The sequence below is a fragment of the Hylobates moloch genome, unplaced genomic scaffold (genome assembly GCF_009828535.3).
Source record: "Hylobates moloch isolate HMO894 unplaced genomic scaffold, HMol_V3 SCAFFOLD_18, whole genome shotgun sequence".
Taxonomy (NCBI): domain Eukaryota; kingdom Metazoa; phylum Chordata; class Mammalia; order Primates; family Hylobatidae; genus Hylobates; species Hylobates moloch.
Window position 1 is genome coordinate 36,428,629 of NW_026652293.1, and position 13,954 is coordinate 36,442,582.

At 42.7% G+C, this 13,954-nt stretch overlaps 1 protein-coding gene across 6 annotated transcripts in view; it reads left to right on the forward strand.

Annotated features, from left to right (window-relative positions):
• JAK1 (Janus kinase 1) overlaps positions 1-13,954 on the forward strand; it is a 235,316-nt gene that overhangs the window by 183,566 nt on the left and 37,796 nt on the right. For all 6 annotated transcript variants that reach the window (XM_032137308.2, XM_058430812.1, XM_032137307.2 and 3 more), the window contains 3 exons: positions 762-960; positions 5,416-5,539; positions 10,929-11,082. In XM_032137308.2, coding sequence (XP_031993199.1) covers positions 762-960; positions 5,416-5,539; positions 10,929-11,082 — 477 coding nt within the window. The remainder of the gene's footprint in view (positions 1-761; positions 961-5,415; positions 5,540-10,928; positions 11,083-13,954) is intronic.

Below are 13,954 nucleotides of genomic sequence, written 5' to 3' on the forward strand. Positions count from 1 at the left end.
CTCTCCCTTTGGAGGGTGCTTATGTGAATTACTTACTTACAAGCTTCTCACCAGGGTTTTCTAACTGTTCCAAAGAAAGGCTTCCTCCTGCCCTCCTGCTGCTGCGTCAAGGTCCTGCTGCTCCTCCTGGGGTGACAGGAACCGGGCTCCATTCGTTAATTGTTATGGCCCTTCCATGTGACTTATGAACATGAATTGGTCATCATTTTGTTTTCAGTGTCTCAGGTGGGGATGTGGAGATAAGATATGGTTCATGCCCTCACCATGCATGCTTGCTTTTTCGCGGGAGATGGACATGAAATTAAGACGCTGATTCTTGCCATAAGTCTGTTCAAAGCTTATGTGATTCCAATAGAAACAGCAGCAGAATTAGTAACTAATAATCAGTACTTTAACATCGTTTGTTCCAGAATGGGCTACATTTTTCAATTACAACTTGGGTGCAAATGGAGAAAATAAATTCAGGCCATGTCTAAAATTATTCTGATTTTTGAAAATATGGTCTGACCATATTTTCAAAAATGCGTAATTAGTAAATTACAATTCATTAATTTGTATGCATAATTAATTATTTTCCATGGTTTCATCTGTTATAAGATCTCACATGTTTGGTTTCCAGGAAGGGAAGGGGCAGGGGAGGGGTACGTATCCAATACCAACACCAAATGTTTCTGCTTTTTTACCTTCAGAACACTCCCTTTTGCCATAAGAACTTTGAGCACATAGAGTGACCACATAGTCTTGTTTTCCTTCCACAACAGTATCTAAATATAAAAGAGGACTGCAATGCCATGGCTTTCTGTGCTAAAATGAGGAGCTCCAAGAAGACTGAGGTGAACCTGGAGGCCCCTGAGCCAGGGGTAGAAGTGATCTTCTATCTGTCGGACAGGGAGCCCCTCCGGCTGGGCAGTGGAGAGTACACAGCAGAGGAACTGTGCATCAAGGCTGCACAGGCATGCCGTGAGTACTGGCAGCTGCCCAGGGCTGGGGGTTTCACCAGCACACTAGTTCAGAAGAAGATCTGGGGGTCTCTGCCCCTTGTAGCGCTGCTGAGCAGAAAGAGTTGTGAACCTCTGGAGTCAGAGGTTCCTCCCTGCCTCTGCCACTGCCACTTGCATGTGACCTTAGGCCAGCGATTCTAATTCTGAGGGTTTCGCTTTTCACTTTCTTCATCTGCAGAGTGGATTCTTTCTGCCCTGTCACTAATGAACTATAAGATGCCAGGGGATGACGCTTGACTTCTGTGGATCCAGGCTCAGTTCTCATTTCCCCACATCTGTACAATTGGAATAATATCAGCACTAGATGAGGTGCTACGTAAAGCACCTGGGACTAAGTCCCTGCTCAGCAAGTAGCATATCTCAATATCTTAATAATTATTCGAAACTTCTCCTAAAAAGTTTGACCCCTCCTTCTGCTGCCATGACTGCCCTCCCATGCATGGTGCTGAATTGAAGTGAGAAGCTGAGTGTTGCTTTGTGGCTTAGTCAAGTTCCCAAGTTGTGAAAAGGACGAGGCTCTCAACAACACAAGCTTTTTTTTCTGCTTTCAAGTGAGAGTTGTCTTAAAGTTAGCCTGTTGCCCTCAGAAGGTGGGAAACCAAAGTCCCTTTCATCCTTTGAACTTGAGGGCATTGGCAGTTTTTGCTTGCCTAATTTTAAATGACAAGTTAAATCATAGAAATTAAAAGTTAAATCACAGATCTAATCCACTTGGATTGTGGTGATGGTTGTACAACTCAGTAAATACACTAGACTCTGTTGAATTGTATACTTAAAAATTGGTGAATTTGGCCGGGCGCGGTGGCTCACGCCTGTAATCCCAGCACTTTGGGAGGCCGAGGCGGGCGGATCACGAGGTCAGGAGATCGAGACCATCCTGGCTAACACGGTGAAACCCCGTCTCTACTAAAAAATACAGAAAAATTAGCCGGGCGAGGTGGCTGGCGCCTGTAGTCCCAGCTACGCGGGAGGCTGAGGCAGGAGAATGGCGTGAACCCCGGGGGACGGAGCCTGCAGTGAGCCGAGATCGCGCCACTGCACTCCAGCCTGGGAGAAAGAGCGAGACTCCTTCTCAAAAAAAAAAAAAAAAATTGGTGAATTTTATAATATGTAAATTGTATCTCAAAGCAGTTTTAAAAAGTTTCGATCAACTCGTTTTATGATGATGAAGTAGCCATTTATGATGCCATACAGCCTGATCCCTACTTCACTCACCCCACCTTTAACCCTCAGAACAACTCTGAGGGGATAGGATGGTTATTTTAAGAATTGCTTATCTTGTTAGTAATACAGCTTGTTTAGAAAACCTACCTTCTTTCTGATATTTGTCTTTCTGCCTAAAATCGTCACACACCAGAGTTTCAGGAAAAGGGGAGAGGCTCATGGTATAGGGAAGAGCGTAGTAGGCTCTTACTGACTAAACCTGACACAGAATAAAATGAGCTGAGGTGTATAGATTATTAGTGGGAAAAATCCAGTAATATTATGAAGTTATTTTGACTAGGCCGCAACGTGTACAAATAACCATCTTCAGACAGCAGCTTCAAGTGTGTTTGTAATTATCAGAACACGTGGATGTAAATCAGTGCTTCTAAAGTATTTTTTTAAGGCTTTGTTTTTTTGTTTTCTCCCTTTCCCCTTGAGACTTGGTTTATATTGTTTATTCTCTTCGTCAGGCTTCTTGCCATCAGCACAGCAGGTATAAACCTCACGCAGTTTGTAAGCAAGGGTCATTTTTGCAGAGTCATTGGGCTGCCGTTAATGAGGGACCAAGGAGCTGCTGGGGAAGAGATGAGAGGAGAGAGCCTGTGAGTCTGAGGATGGACACAGTCGCTGGACCTCCTATAACTCTGGGCTTAGGGTCAGCCAGTTTGGGGTGTCGGTTTCCGGCCTACCTTATAGAAAATGAGTGGTGTCTCTTCTGTAACTGGCTCAACAGAATGTTGCAGAAACTCATCAATTTCAGAAATACATACTGAATGCCACAGGTTCTTGTAGCTCTCACTGTTACTACAGAAAGTGATGTTTGAGGGCAGTATTGTTTTCTTTCCTGTTTTTCACCTCTGTGGGGTAAAGTTTTGTTCTTTTAGTTCTCATTGCTTCACCCCCTCAGTAGCTGTGTCTTGGTTTGATTCTCAGCTCTGCATTTTACTAGATGAGTAACCTTGAATCATACTAAATCTCAGAAGACCACAGATTCTTCATCTGCAAAATGGTCAAAACAGTATTTACCTCATTAGATATCAGGAGGATTAAAGGGTAAATACATTTTTTTAATTTAAAATTTCAATATTTTTTAGAGATGGGGTCTTGCTCTGTCCGCTAGACTGGAGTGCAGTGGTTCCATCATAGCTCACTATAACTGTGACCTCCTGGGCTCAAAAGGTCCTTCAGTCTTAGCCTCCCAAGTAACTATGATTACAGGCATGTGCCACCATGCCTGGCTCATTTTTATTATTTATGGAGGTCTTGATATGTTGCCCAGGCTGGTGTCGAACTCTTGACCTCAAGTGATCCTCCTGCTTTAGCCTCCCGAAGTTTTGGGATTACAGGTGTGAGCCACCACACTCAGCCAAAAAATAATTCAGTTATTTATTTATTTGTTTGTTTGAGACAGAGTCTTTCTCTGTCACCCGGGAGTGCAGTGGCACAATCTTGGCTCACTGCTACCTTCGCCTCCCAGGTTCAAGTGATTCTCCTGCCTCGGCCTCCGGAGTAGCTGGGATTACAGGTGCACACCACCACGCCCGGCTACGGGGCTTCACCATGTTGGCCAGGCTGGTCTCGAACTCCTGACTTCAAGCGATCTGCCCGCCTGGGCCTCCCACAGTGCTAAGAATATTATAGGCCTGAGCCACTGTGCCCAGCCAAGATAAGAAATTTAGAGTCTGTTAGCCTGATGCCTGACACTTAGCCCTCAGTAAGTGTTAGTATTATTGTTTTACTACTCATTACTTTTATGTAAAGAGATATGTCTTTGATCTTTCTGTTTATGGGTAGTAATACTGTTAGAATCAGACCTGTGTTAGAATTACAGACAGTTCCATGATTAAAATAAGTTGCACTTCAGATATGTAAGTGTTGGTGCACATTCAAATGTGGATTTGCATAAAGAAAGGCTGGGTTTCCAGCCCAGTCCACAAACCCACTTTATGAATGAAAATCTATAGCATATTTGAATTATTTGTCCTAATAATACTGAATCCAAAAGCCATTTGCCTATGTTCCCAAGGAAAACTTCCCTTTACAGTTTAATTCCATATTCTCGGCTTAATAAGAAAGACTGTAACTTCTGAAGGGTAACTGTTCACACTTCTTGAGAAGCATGTGTTACTAAAAGTTGAGGTGTTCAGGAGAGCACTAGATAGCTGCCAAGGTATCTGTAGCTTCTTAACTCAGTGTCTGCGTTGGAGAGAGTCCCGGCCTGGGTGTGCTGGGCCAGGGAGGGGGCCCTGTCAGTGTCAGTCTCACTGCAGATGTCCGATTTGGGAAACAAGTGCCTATTACCTCATATTCTCCCAGGTTTTTTGTCATTTAAGTTTACCTCATCTTAGTTTGAGGCCTGGCTGCTTATGAAAATATCAGTAATAGCTGATTATTGGCAGTCATTCTCCCCTCAACCTGCCTATGTTACAGGTTCATAAAATTTTAATCATGGGCGTAGAAGTGAGTGACTTCATAATCTCCCTGGTCTTTCCCATCATTCTCTTATTGACGGAGGCAACTGGTGGAGTGGAGAGGCAGGGGAGCACTGTTGGGCCAGCTTTGTGAAGCCATATATCTTCTTGCTAGTTGGCTACTAAATAAAAAATATTTGTGATAATCATACAGAGTACTTAAGAAGTATATTTATTATTAATGGTAATAGATTTTAATCACTGACAAAAATCGCTTTGGTTATTATTTATTCTAATATGCATTTTACATACTACTGCCAGGAATTTGTTTGCATGTTTGATATGTAATCACAAGCGTGTTAGAATTGTTTAAGTGCTTTCTGTAGGAAACAGATGGAAGATTTCCCCAACTCCCAGAGTGTTTCTCTTTAGCAAAGTGCACATCAGGCAGGATCTGTGAACCTCTCAGATAGGGATTTTTTTAAAGCTGGATTTGATAAGACTCTGTCACGGATACCTGTAATGAGAAATATCATCAGAGTTTTATTTTTAAATGATCTAAATTTGGTTTGCCAGGAGCTACATTGCACATTTCTGGGGAGTCATAGTTCTTGATGATTATGATCAAAACAGCCTGACCGAACCTGGTTGGAAGTCTGTTTGCCCTAAGAGGATATGAGTGACCCAGATTCTTTGTGGATGAGAGAGTTCCTTATCTTTGCATATATTGGGTTTAGAAACAGATGGCCAAATGTATCTGCCTTAATTTTCTGGTGTGTTTTTTTACTTTTCCTCAGGTATCTCTCCTCTTTGTCACAACCTCTTTGCCCTGTATGACGAGAACACCAAGCTCTGGTATGCTCCAAATCGCACCATCACCGTTGATGACAAGATGTCCCTCCGGCTCCACTACCGGATGAGGTATGGGAAGTACTGACCTGGTACCTGCCTGGCTCCCTCTGCACTGAGGGACAGTGGTCAGCCTGGGGCCCTGAGTCACTTACCAAGAAGTATTGTAGTCATTTTTGTAATTGGTAACTTTTGTATTTGCTTGATATGAGAAAGGACTTCTTCAGTATTTGGAATACAATTCAAGATGAGTTTGATCACCTTCCTCTGCCACATTTTAGAAAAGAAATCTTGGTAATGCAGAGGATATTTTGAGTAGAATTAGTGTCCTACAGCAGAGTTTTTCAAATGGGTAATCATAGTTATGAATTTAATTTAGTGGATTCACAGTTATGAATTCAATTTAATTTAGTGAATTTAAGAAAAAGAAACAGGAGACGATACTATCAGCATATATATATAATCTAAGAATATATTTTTTAAACTTTTGAGAGAGAGAGATATATATATATATACTATATATAAAGGTCATGATATAAAATATTTTTCTTAATAAAAGTTGCAACTAAAAAGCTTGAGAAACATTGCCTGAAGTGTTAACTAGAAATTCTAGGTTGGCCTTGCTCTCTGGGAGTGGATGTTTTGACTACTCCTTGAGCTGTAATTTTTCTTCTGATGGGCACCTGCCGTTTCTCCCATATTGCAGACTTTGTGAAATGTCACAGGTGACACAGACAGTCAGTACTTCAATAGCCGCAGTCTCCTGAGTTTGTCAACATATTTGTTCAGTAACTAGAATGGAAAATATGTTAGTTACATACTTGCTAAGCAGAAGTTAATGTGTGTTTAGCAGTGGAGATTATAAATAGGGTGGATCCTTTTTGAAAAGCAGGTTAACTTACATAGGTATTAAATCAGTAGATTAGCTCAGATGCTAATAGAATGCAGGATTTGCTAGAAAAGCCGTCTGAAATCTCAGAGACTCTTCACAGTATCATAGCTACTATTTTTGGGAGAATTTGGTGGAGCTGTCACCATTACACAATGACTGGGATGTTTTTGTCAGTGGACACTGAACCAGATCTAACTTTCTTTGATAATCATCCTAGGGCTGACTTTTTCCTCTTCTTTCTATGCTTAACCAAAGTCTCACCTGGAGAGGAAAGCTGTGTGCCGTGGAGATTTCAGGTCCCAGCTGAACCTTCTGGCTATTGGCTTTGTTTTTCCACATGTAATCTTGCTTTTTGTGGCCTGGGGATTGGCTGTGTGATCAGCATTGAAATGGGTTGTTGCAGTTTGAAGTCTGGAAGGGGTATGTCCCTGGGTTCTAATTCTTTCCCTCTAGGTTTCTGTACTCAGCTCAGAGTCTAGAACGGTAGCTTTTAGGACTTGGAAAAGACCTAAGTTACCGAATTCAACTCTTTCATTTTTTTCAGTGGAAAAACTAATACCTAGAAAAGGGAAGAGAGTTAACCCAAAAATTACATCTAGTGAATTGTCTTATTAGCTTTATAATTCTCTTTGAGGCACTAGTCTGGGTTGTCTGAATGCCTGGCTATTAAAGGCTGTCTTTGCCTGTTCCCTCTTTCTATTAGCTGCCTGGAAGTGCAGGGTTGCTTCACTTTTAGCACCTTGACTCTGTACCCGATACTGTGCTTCAACAGGATATTGCTTTGTTACCACAGGCTCTTTGAACTTGGAAAAAAAAAAATACCACCCTAAGCTAAAACATTTACCTGATGACAAACTACAAAAATTTTGAAACCTCATATTCTCACCACTAAAGGAGGTGTAAATGAAAATAAATATTGGTGATTATTTCAGTGGAATACCAGCTCTACTTTAGGAAATATTCTTGTATTTCAATTATCGTTTTCTGTTTTTAGATAATGCTTTTGATAGTTGTTGTTTTATAATATATCTTAGCATAAGACAACCATATTCCATATTCCTTTTCAAAAAATATTTTCTTGCTTTTTTAAACAGTTGAATTTCACTGTCCATTAAAACATTTTGTAGAAGCCTAAAGAGAATTTGTTGTGTATAATATCTGCATATAAATTTAAAATATGCAGTTATCTGTAAATAATTTTCTCAAAAACTTGCAATGTGTAGCTCTGATTGATGTCTATTTATCTTTTTTTCTTTCTCCTTTCTTCCTGCTTTGTTCCTCCACGTCATTTTGAAAAGGAATATAGGCAGGTATCATTCTATCATTTATTAATGTCATTTTTAATTTTTTTTTCCATTGGCATGCTATAGTATCTGGAATTTTTGTGTACTAGGTTTGATGAGCACCTTGATAATTAATTTTAAAAAGGTGTGTGGAATGTCTTCGGTGTGTCTTGAAGCTTGGTCTTACGGGTGATAAGGAGGGTACTGATTCTGGTAGTCACGGATTTAAAGTTTTTTTAATATTTCTGACATCTTATTAAGGAGGAAGCTGCCGGCCTTATTTTAGGCTCCCTGATCTTCTGTTTACCTTTAGCCTTTGTTCCAGTGGAGAAGCTACACATTCTGTTTGGTCTCCTCAGCCTAGTGCTGTCTGAGTATCTGACCTAAAGGCTTCCAAGACAAAGATGTTCCCACAGGGCTCTCAGCAGCCTGGAAGAATATCCTTGTTCAGACCAGATTGAAGATTGCATTCTGCCCAGAGGGAGTTTGTTGGGCCCTCATCTCTACCAGGTCCGAGGCCTGTTTCTCAGAGAGACTCAGTAGGATGTGGAAGAAGAAGGTCATGGCTCTGCTGGCTCAGGGAACATCTGCCTTTTCCCCTCCTGCCACCTCCCCTGGCAGCGGAGGGCGAGCTGTCTCTCCCCTTGGCACCTCACCAGAGATTCTTCTCTCTTGGACAACACCCTCCATCCTCAGGACCCTTTTCTTTCCTTATCTCAGGAAACTTTCCATATTGTACCTACTTCTCATTCTCTTATCACTGCCTTCCTCTGCCATCAAACAGCATTTACCCCTCCTGTTGGCCATTCTGTCAGAACCCCTCTTTGAACCTCTGTAGCTGGTTCACTCCTTCCTTCCTGCTTGTCCCAGGGAGAGGATCATGGCTAAGTTCTCCTGGGCATGTGTTCTGTTCTACCCTTGAAGAGCAGTGCCAGGCCTGGGTACAGCATGAGTGGCAGCCTCCCTGCCAGCTGATAGCCGTAGCTTTCCACTGTCACCAGCAGAGGGTAAGGGAATGGTCCAGCAGCTTCAGGGGCCTGACGTGACTCGTGCTGCCCGTGGCTCCGTAGATGTGTGATTCTTTCTGTGTGTGAGAGAGACACCAAAGCCCATAGTCAAATTCTCAGTCACTTTCATAAATCACAGGGAAGATGGGCTGTATGGAATCATTGAAGATTATAAAAATGTTGGTTTTTACCTTTAAAGTAACTTCTTTGTTTATCCTTTTCATGTTAATTGCTACTCCCTGAGTTTATTCATCTTTTGTTTATCTATCAAGCATGTGTTCAGTAGCTGTTAGGGACCAGGCACTGGAATTCAGTGGTGAACAGGACAGCTGCAGCCTTTGCTTCCGCGCACAGCTCACAGCGTTGCTCAAATAATGCCACAGGCATCTGCTTCTCTCTGCTGCTTCCGTTTCTGTCTTCCATGGGGGCTTCCCTCCCGGGAGAGCGTGCCTCATATGTGCTTGGCTTTCGTTCTTTGCTCTGCCTGCTTTGTATGGTCCAGGCTCTATAGCCTGGCATTTAATTATTCTGTTCCAGCTTCCCTTCCTTGGTGCTTTTTCCCCTCCTGCCACCTCCCCTGGCAATGGAGGACGACCTGTCTCTCTCTTTGGCACCTCGCCAGAGACTGTCATATGTCCAAAGACAACTTATCCTTTAAGCACAGTGCCTAGAGCACACACTTGTTAGGAGACCATAAAATGTCTAATTTCACTTAAAATCAGAACACATAGTTGAGAAATATAACGTGTAATATTTTTTATGGAGGAAGGGAAAAGTGTTTAGGGCCTATGAAAGTCACAGTGTAGTCCTGCTTATGATACGTGCCCCATTGTATGTTGCTGGATAGTTGCTGCTGGACCTGACCGATTGCTCCCAGAGACAGGAATTCACAGAGTGCGAGAAACATGCCTGAGAGCCCTCTGCATCCCAGGCCCTAACTCAGGGCCTGGCTTGTCTTAGGCTCTGCAAACATAGCACAGTGACAGATGTCGAAGTGTAGCAGCAGCTTTTTGCAGGGAAAGAGGGAGTTGTATTTATTGCTTCTCCATGACATGGTTCTTTTCTCATTAGTTCATGGGCAAGTCAAGGGAAAGAGACCTAGGTACCAGCTGAGTCTGTAGCCTACAGATGGCCTGGGCTGGCTTGGCTCAGTCACTTCTCTTAGTCACTTCCACACATTCCAGAACTCACTGTGTTTTTCTTACAGGTGACAGAGGAAGTTACATATGCAAGGTAGGGTTAGGGGCACCAACCCCCTGTGCAATTGACAATCCATATATAACTTTGACCCTCCAAAGCATAGCTACTAATAATAGCCCACTGTTGACTGGAAGCCTTACCAATAACGTAAACAATTAACACATAAATAGACTGGTAACCTGTATATATCTTATGTATTCGTGATGTACCTTTTTCTGAAATTAAAAAAAATATTTCTGTGCTACACAGTTCATCAGTTTTTTCAAACTGTTGCAAATCTCCAAAAAAATTTTCAATATACTTACTGGAAAAAAAAAATCTGTGTATGAATGGACTTCTGTGGTTCAAACCCATGTTGTTCAAGGGTCAACTGTAGTAGTTAAGAGAACAGGCTTTTGTAGTTTTAGGTTACCTAGCCTCTTGGAATCTCAGTTTTCCTCATCTGTAAAATGAATGAAACCTACTTTGTAGAGTTGCTGTGAAGATTAAATAACATAATATATATAAAGTGCTTGTTAACTCGTTTCATGACGCTTGTGGTGGTGTTTGGGTAGCTGTCTTTTAAAATCCTATTCAGCATGTAAGATACACCATCAGTTTAATAGCAGCAATCTGGGAAGTAGGAAACACTGCCACATAAGCTGTGTATCTTGATTGCGTGATGAAACTAAATTGCAGGAACGTTAAAATGTCAATCAAATCAGTCTTGGATTCGAGGTACAATGGGCTTAGCAGTGTGGCTGATGGTAAGCGTGCAGGGAGCTGTGGTCAGCATGGAGTTCCAGTCAGCAGGTGTTTCCCTATTCTGGAAGCATAGTGAGAAGTCAGAGGAGCTGTCTTTGTGATCTTTGGGAAGTCACTTTAGCTCCCTGAGTCATAGAGGAGGTGCTGATGGGACACTTCTCACACAGTGCTAGTAAGAAGGAAAGAGATGGTGAGGGGCTGCAAGGGGCAGGGTCGTCTGCCTGCTTCTCAGGGCACTTCAGCCTCTGGCACTGACCACTGTTGGTGAGCCAGGACACCCTGCCCACATCTAGGTCCCCGTTGCCACAATTGGCATTCATTTTCCTGCCTTCTAGGTTCTATTTCACCAATTGGCATGGAACCAACGACAATGAGCAGTCAGTCTGGCGTCATTCTCCAAAGAAGCAGAAAAATGGCTACGAGAAAAAAAAGGTTCCAGATGCAACCCCTCTCCTTGATGCCAGCTCACTGGAGTATCTGTTTGCTCAGGTAGGAAGTTTGGGCCCAGGAGAAGCTGGAGTCTGTGGGGTGGGAGAGGCATTGTAGAGCTCAGACCCCCTGGTGCAGCTGAACTTGGTGGTGCTAGAGTGCTTTAAGGCCTGTTCTGGGTAAGTTCTTGCCACACCTGGACTTGCCCCAAGTGGGGAGAAAAAAGGCAGCATTTCAGCATTCCAAGAGGCTGGTTATCCAGCTTGTGGGCTTTCGGGCTTCGTTTCTTTCCTATTCCTTTCTTTTACCCCCACCTCCTACCATTTTATTTTTCATCTGTATTAATAGCCTTATGTGCAGAGGTCAGAGGGAAGCTCTACTTGATAGAAGATTTAATTCAATGGGGCTGAAGAAGACACTTCTCAGCAGCCATAGTAATGTTTGGGGAGGAAGGAGATGGCCACTCTGTCACTGGTGGTAGGGTAGAAAGATTAGACGCTAGAAAAAAACCAAAAGAGAAATTAGAATCACCTGAAATTACATTTACTCTGAGATTGCTAATATTTTTGGTAGTATGCTTCCTGATTTTAACACGCAAATTTAGATACTGTATAAATTTTGAAAATATTTTATGGTTGATTTTGTTTTATAAACTGGTTTTTTAATCTGATTTTTTTAATTGTTTGTTCTTCAAATGTCAATTAAAATACTGATCTTCATTGTTTTAATGACTTTGTAACAATTCATTTATTCAGCAAATATTGACTGGATGTCTGTGTACTATTTGCCTCAGGCACTTGTACCTGCTAAGGTGCTGGAGATGCTGGAGTGAACAAGACAGACATGGCCTCTGCATGCATCAGATGTACATCAAGTTAGAAAACAAGCAAATAAAATGATACATAGATAATACGTAAGGAATTATGGAAACTACTGTGAAAGCAGAAGCTTGCGATAGAGAATATGGACAGGGGAGTTTCAATGGGAAGACCTAATTTAAATCATATGATCAGAGAAGGTCTCTCTAAGGAGGTAACATGTATAATGAATCCTGAAGAATAAAAAGGAATCTGCAATTCTAAGAGAGGGTTGGGGGAGTGTTTCTTCCATGTAGAGTGTCTCAGCAGCAGCACTACTGACCTTTTGGGCTGGATGATTCTTTGCTGTGATGGCCTGCCCTGTGCGTTGTAGGGTATTTACCAGCATCCCTGCCCTCCACCCAGTAGATGCCAGTAGCACTCTCTCCTTAGCGATGATGACCAAAAATGTCTTCAATATTGCCGACTCTCCCCTCAGCCTCAGTTGAAAAGATCTGATGTAGAGAGAACAGAATGGGGGAAGGCCCCGAGGGCCAGTAGAGCTGCGAGGAGAGGCCATGTGGCTGCAGACCAGGGGAGGGTGATGGGGAACGAGGCTGGAGAGTCAGGTGGGGGCAGATCGCATACACAGAGCCTTGTAGGAGCTGGCAAGGGGTTATGCTTTAACCCTGAGTGTGGTGGGAAGCCATTTGGAAGGCTTCATTTTATGTATGTTTCAAGTCAGTGATGATTCTTGTTATATGTGGAAAGTAGATTGTGCTGGGTCCAAGAGTACACTCCAAACATACAAGCTGAGAGTCCGCAGCAATGATCCTGGGAGAGAAAATGCTGGTTTGGCCTAGTGTAGCAACAGTGGCAGTGGAGAAAAATGAGTAGATCTGCCGTTCATCTTGAAGATAGAATTGATAGGATTTGCTGTTGAGTTGGATGTGGAAGCTGAGAGAATCTGAGGAATCAGATGATGGCTGGGTTTCTGTTTTGGGTGATGTCGGATGGATGATGGAGTCATTCCCCACACAGGGAAGGTTTTGGGGGAAGAGGGTGGGGAAGGGGCAGAAATCAGGAGTCCTTTTTCGGAGATGCCTGTGAAGCATGCAAGTGGAGATTTCAAGTAGGAAATTGAGTAATGAGGCTGGAGTCCAGAGGAAAAGCTACCATTTATTTAACTTAGTCACCCGTTCCTGGACATTTTCTGTTTTTCTCGTTTTCCCTATTATGCTATTACTTCATAGTCTGTTGTGAACAACTGCATACGTAGATGTTCCTGTACATGTTCTGTTTATAATTTCCTTAGAGTATACCATTATATGTGAGATCACACACGTATCATTGTATCTGTGTCAGAGTTACGTCCCATTGTAGGGCTTTAGTTACTAATTGTCCATAATCTCCATTCCATCTATGCCTTAGGACTGCCATAGAGACAACAGACAAAGGGGATGGTGCACAGCCCCAGGCAGATACTGTGTGGAAAAAAAGAAAATGAACTGGCCATTTTCAGATTGGTCTTTTTGGATTCAGCTTCCCAGTTTTGTGTATCCATCGCTGAGATTTATTCTTTACCTTTCCCGGGAGCAGAGGTGTAAAGGAAGAGTGTGCCATACTTGAAGAATAAGCATGGCGTTAGATTGACCTTTTGGAGGCTCAGGAATAAGTGACTTGAGGTAGCTGTACAGAGAATGTTTACAAAAAAACCACAGCCCAACAGGACAGTTTCAGATTTTGCTTTGCTCGTCACACGTAACTGGCATAGATCATTGTTCCTCAGAAGTTTTTGGAATGTCAGTGACCTTTCCTCATCTGAGAGAAACAAGATATCCCATGGTGAAAAGAAGAGAAACGGGAGCAGTGGGAGCCCTCCATCCAAAAATCACTAATCTGAAGTTCTTCAGGGAAGGAGAGCATCTCACGTATGGAGGAACACTTCTCCCAGGCTTTGTGCCTGCCCTGCCCCAAGCTGGAGAAAGGCTAAAGAGTTCACACTTTAGAGTTCTGTGTACTTTAAGTCAGTTGATGAAGACCAAGTGTGGCTGTAGCACAGCATTGAACAGTGGTCCTGGTCAGGTCTAGATTTAATCCCAGCCTACCACTTGCTAAGCCCTGGGCCCCCAGGG